We start from the raw sequence: 4,085 nt of genomic DNA on the forward strand, positions 1-4,085 counted from the left end.
ACAAGGAAAAAAAGAGACAGACCAAAAAGAAAAAAGAAAAACCAGACTCTTCACTATAAAGAACAAACTGGTGGTTGCCAAAGGGGAGGCCAGTGGGGGGATGGATGAAATAGGTGATGGGAATTAAGAGTACACTTACTATGATGAGCTCTGAGTAATGTATAGAATTCGTGAATCACTATATTGTATTGTATTGTAATATAGCACTGTATGTTAATTATGCTGGAGTTAAAATTTTAAAAAATTTCTACCAAATACAAAAAAAAAAAAAGAATGAAATTTTGCCATTTGTGACAACATGAATGGACCTAGAGGGTATTATGCTAAGTGAAATAAGTCAGACAGAGAAAGACAAATATCATATGATTTCACTTGTATATGGAATCTAAAAAAACAGAACAGAAGCAGATTCATAAATACAGAGAACAGATTCATGGTTGTCAAAGGGGCAAGGGGTGGAGTGGATGGGTGAAATAGGTGAAGGGATTAAGAAGTACAAACTTCCAGTTATGAAATAAGTTGCAGGGATATAAAGTACAGCATAGGGAATATAGTGGATAATATTGTAAGAATTACATATGGTGACAGTAAGAAGACTTATTGTGGTGGTCATTTTGTAATGTATATAAATGTTGACTCAATATGTTGTACACCTAAAACTAATACAATATTGCATATCAACTGTACTTCACTGAAAAAAGGGAGAGGATATGTGGACAGAGACACACAAGGAGAACACCATGTGAAGATTAAAGCAGAAATTGGGGTGGTGCTTCTACAAGCCAAAGAATGCAAAAGATTGCCAGCAAATTATCAAAAGTTAGGAAAGAGGCATGGAACAGATTCTTCCTCACAGCCCTAAGAAGGAACAGACCCTACTGATGTTTCGATTCCAGACTTATAGCCTCCAGGACTGAGACAATAAATTTCTGTTGTTTATAAAGAAGTCATTAAATAAATAAAATAAAACTAAGGTTAATTAAAAAAAAAAAAGGACAGGGGGCGCCTGTCTGGCTCAGTCAGTAGAGCATGCCAGGTTTTATCTTGGGGTTGTGAGTTCAAGCCCCACATAGGGCGTAGAGCTAAAAAAAAAAAAAAGGTTCAGTAAGTTGGCCAAAGTCATACAGACATTGAACTACAGAACCAAATCTGGACACTCTGTCTCCAGAACCCTCCTCATTAATTGCTATGCTCTACAACTTCCCATGAGCTTCAGTTGTATTCATCTGATAAAAATTTCATATGATACAACAAAATGCCTCTAACACTTAAAAATGTTGAACTAGAGAACTACAGTTTATTAAATGTAGTTTGGCTTTTCTCATTTATTGGGAATAAAATCCACCAATATACACAACACAATAATCACAGAAAAGTGCTTAAAAATCTCAAAACCTTTTATAGCATTTAGAAACAAAACACCTAAAATTATAAAAATACATTACTTTTTAAGGGAAAAATTCATGAATTCTTGTTATCAGGACTTAAAAGCAAGTTTGTTTTTATTTACTTGTGATGCCATAATGAAGTTTAATTTCAGTCCATATTTTATATACTTTGTCCTAAAAACAGAAACATGTTAAAGATTTTTTTAAATCAACAAACTATGCTTTTTTTTTTTAAGATTTTATTTATTTGAGAGAGAGAGAGAGAGAGAGAAACAGCATGAGAGGGGAGAGGGTCAGAGGGAGAAGCAGGCTCCCCACTGAGCCGGGAGCCCGATGCGGGGTTTGATCCCAAGACCCTGGGAACAGGACCTGAGCTGAAGGCAGATGCTTAACCGACTGAGCCACCCAGGCACCCTTAACATAATGAATTTAAAGTAAATGAGGGCGCCTGGGTGGCTCAGTTGGTTGAGCGACTGCCTTCGGCTCAGGTCATGATCTTGGAGTCCCGGGATCGAGTCCCGCATTGGGCTCCCTGCTCAGCGGGGAGTCTGCCTCTCCCTCTGACCCTCTTCCCTCTCGTGCTCTCTCTCATTCTCTCTCTCAAGTAAATAAATAAAATCTTTAAAAAAAAATAAAGTAAATGAAACAGCATATGTCTCTTGTGAAATGGGAAATGTTTCCTTTTCTGTGAAGAAGATTTCACTAGGCTAACAATCTCTTTCACTCTCCCCTATGCCTCCCAGCGAAGGCAAATGATTTGCTGAATTGGAGGGAAGAAACTGGGTTTCTGTATCTCACTCACTTCTTCATTCTCCTGATAGCTGGCAGCCTCCATGAGCATCCAAGTATTGTCATATGGGAGAAGGGGCCAGTCTCTTCAAGTGAAGCCTCTGGTTTTCCAGCATTACCTGTTGACCAGATAGACAAATCTGCCTACTTTTGGAGTTCAGTATTAGGAAGCTCACATGCCCACAAATGTAAGCCATATTCTCTGATATATGCTTTTAGTATTAATAAAGAATATCCTGGGGTGCCTGGGTGGCTCAATCAGTTAAGCGTCTGACTCTTGATTTTGACTCAGGTCATGATCTCAGGGTCCTCGAGCCCCATGTCGGGCTCACACTGGGCATGAAGCCTGCTTAAGATTCTCTCTCTCCCCTCCTGGTGCTGCTTGTGTGTTCATTGGGTGCGGACCTGGTACCTCTTTTGTGAAACAGCAGCTGAGGAGACTCCGGTGCTCACCGTGGCCAATGAAAAGCCCAAGGAAGGAGTCAATACAGAGAACAATGATCATAATAATTTGAAGGTGGCGGGGCAGGATGGTTCTGTGGTGCAGTTTAAGATTAAGAGGCATACACCACTTAGTAAACTAATGAAAGCCTATTGTGAACCACAGGGTTTGTCAATGAGGCAGATCAGATTCCGATTTGATGGGCAGCCAATCAATGAAACAGACACACCTGCACAGTTGGAAATGGAGGATGAAGATACAATTGATATATTCCAGCAGCAGACAGGAGATGTCTACTAAAAAGGGAACCTGCTACTTTACTTCAGAACTCTGTTCCTCCAGACCAAGAAGACATTCTGAATTAGAAAGCTGCAATTTGGTTCCACCACATCCTGACACTACAGTATAGTTCTCTCTATTCTTTCATTTTCCCCTTCCCCATTCCTTTATTGTACATGAAGTAACTGTGTATGTGCACAAGCATATTGCATTTTTTTAAACTAAATGGCCAATGGTATGTTTTGATCGACATCAAATGGAGATGGGATGGGGGAAAATACTGCTTCTGTGAAAATACACCCTCTCTCCATTAGTGGCATGCTCAATCAGCTCTTATCTTTATATTCCAGTAAGATATTTTGCTCTCACTGTTTAACAAAAAAAAGAACATAAAAATCCTTGCTACCTTGTTTGATTGGATAATTGTAATGTTTTTCATTTATCATTGTTAAAACCAAGGACAATTTTATAACTTTTTTGTACATAGCTGTTACATGTAGGGCAATCTGTCTTTAAGTAGGGATAAATTACTCTAAAAGAAAAGAATCCTAGTTTTCCCTTCAAGTCAAGCGTCTTGTTGTTTAAATAAACTTCTTATTTATTTTATTTTTTTAAAGATTTTATTTATTTATTTGACAGAGAGAGAGACAGCGAGAGATGGAACACAAGCATGGGGAGTGGGAGAGGGAGAAGCAGGCTTACCGCGGAGCAGGGAGCCCGATGCGGGGCTTGATTCCAGGATCCTGGGATCACGACCTGAGCCGAAGGCAGACACTTAACAACTGAGCCACCCATGCGCCCCCCTCATATACCTACTCTTATCTCTTAATTAGTTCAGAACTCAGGGGGAAGAGGAAAAAAAACATACAAACATGTTGTTCGTTTCCCTTAAACATGAACATGTGTGTGATTGATATTAAACAGTACTTTAAAATGAACCAACTTTTTTTAAACTAACTTTTTTTAAAAGATTTAAAAAAAAGATTTTTTAAAAAAAGAGATAACAGAGAGAGAGAACGCACACGCACAAGCAGGCGGAGCAGCAAGCAGAGGGAGAGGAAGAAGCAGGCTCACTGCTGAGCAAAGAGCCCGACTCGGGGCTTCATCCCAGGACCCAGGGATCATGACCTGAGCCGAAAGCAGATGCTTAACCAACTGAGCTACCCAGGCGCCCCTGAACTAACATT

At 39.6% G+C, this 4,085-nt stretch overlaps 1 protein-coding gene across 1 annotated transcript; it reads left to right on the forward strand.

The window, feature by feature from the left end:
- Positions 1–2,243: 2,243 nt before the first annotated feature.
- LOC113927881 (small ubiquitin-related modifier 2-like) lies at positions 2,244–2,919 on the forward strand. Its single transcript, XM_035728331.1, has 2 exons — positions 2,244–2,259; positions 2,606–2,919. The coding sequence occupies exons 1-2, from the start codon at positions 2,244–2,246 to the stop codon at positions 2,917–2,919; spliced, it is 330 nt and encodes a 109-aa protein (XP_035584224.1).
- The last annotated feature ends 1,166 nt before the right edge of the window (positions 2,920–4,085 follow it).

Source organism: Zalophus californianus, chromosome 7, assembly GCF_009762305.2.
Source record: "Zalophus californianus isolate mZalCal1 chromosome 7, mZalCal1.pri.v2, whole genome shotgun sequence".
Classification (NCBI taxonomy): domain Eukaryota; kingdom Metazoa; phylum Chordata; class Mammalia; order Carnivora; family Otariidae; genus Zalophus; species Zalophus californianus.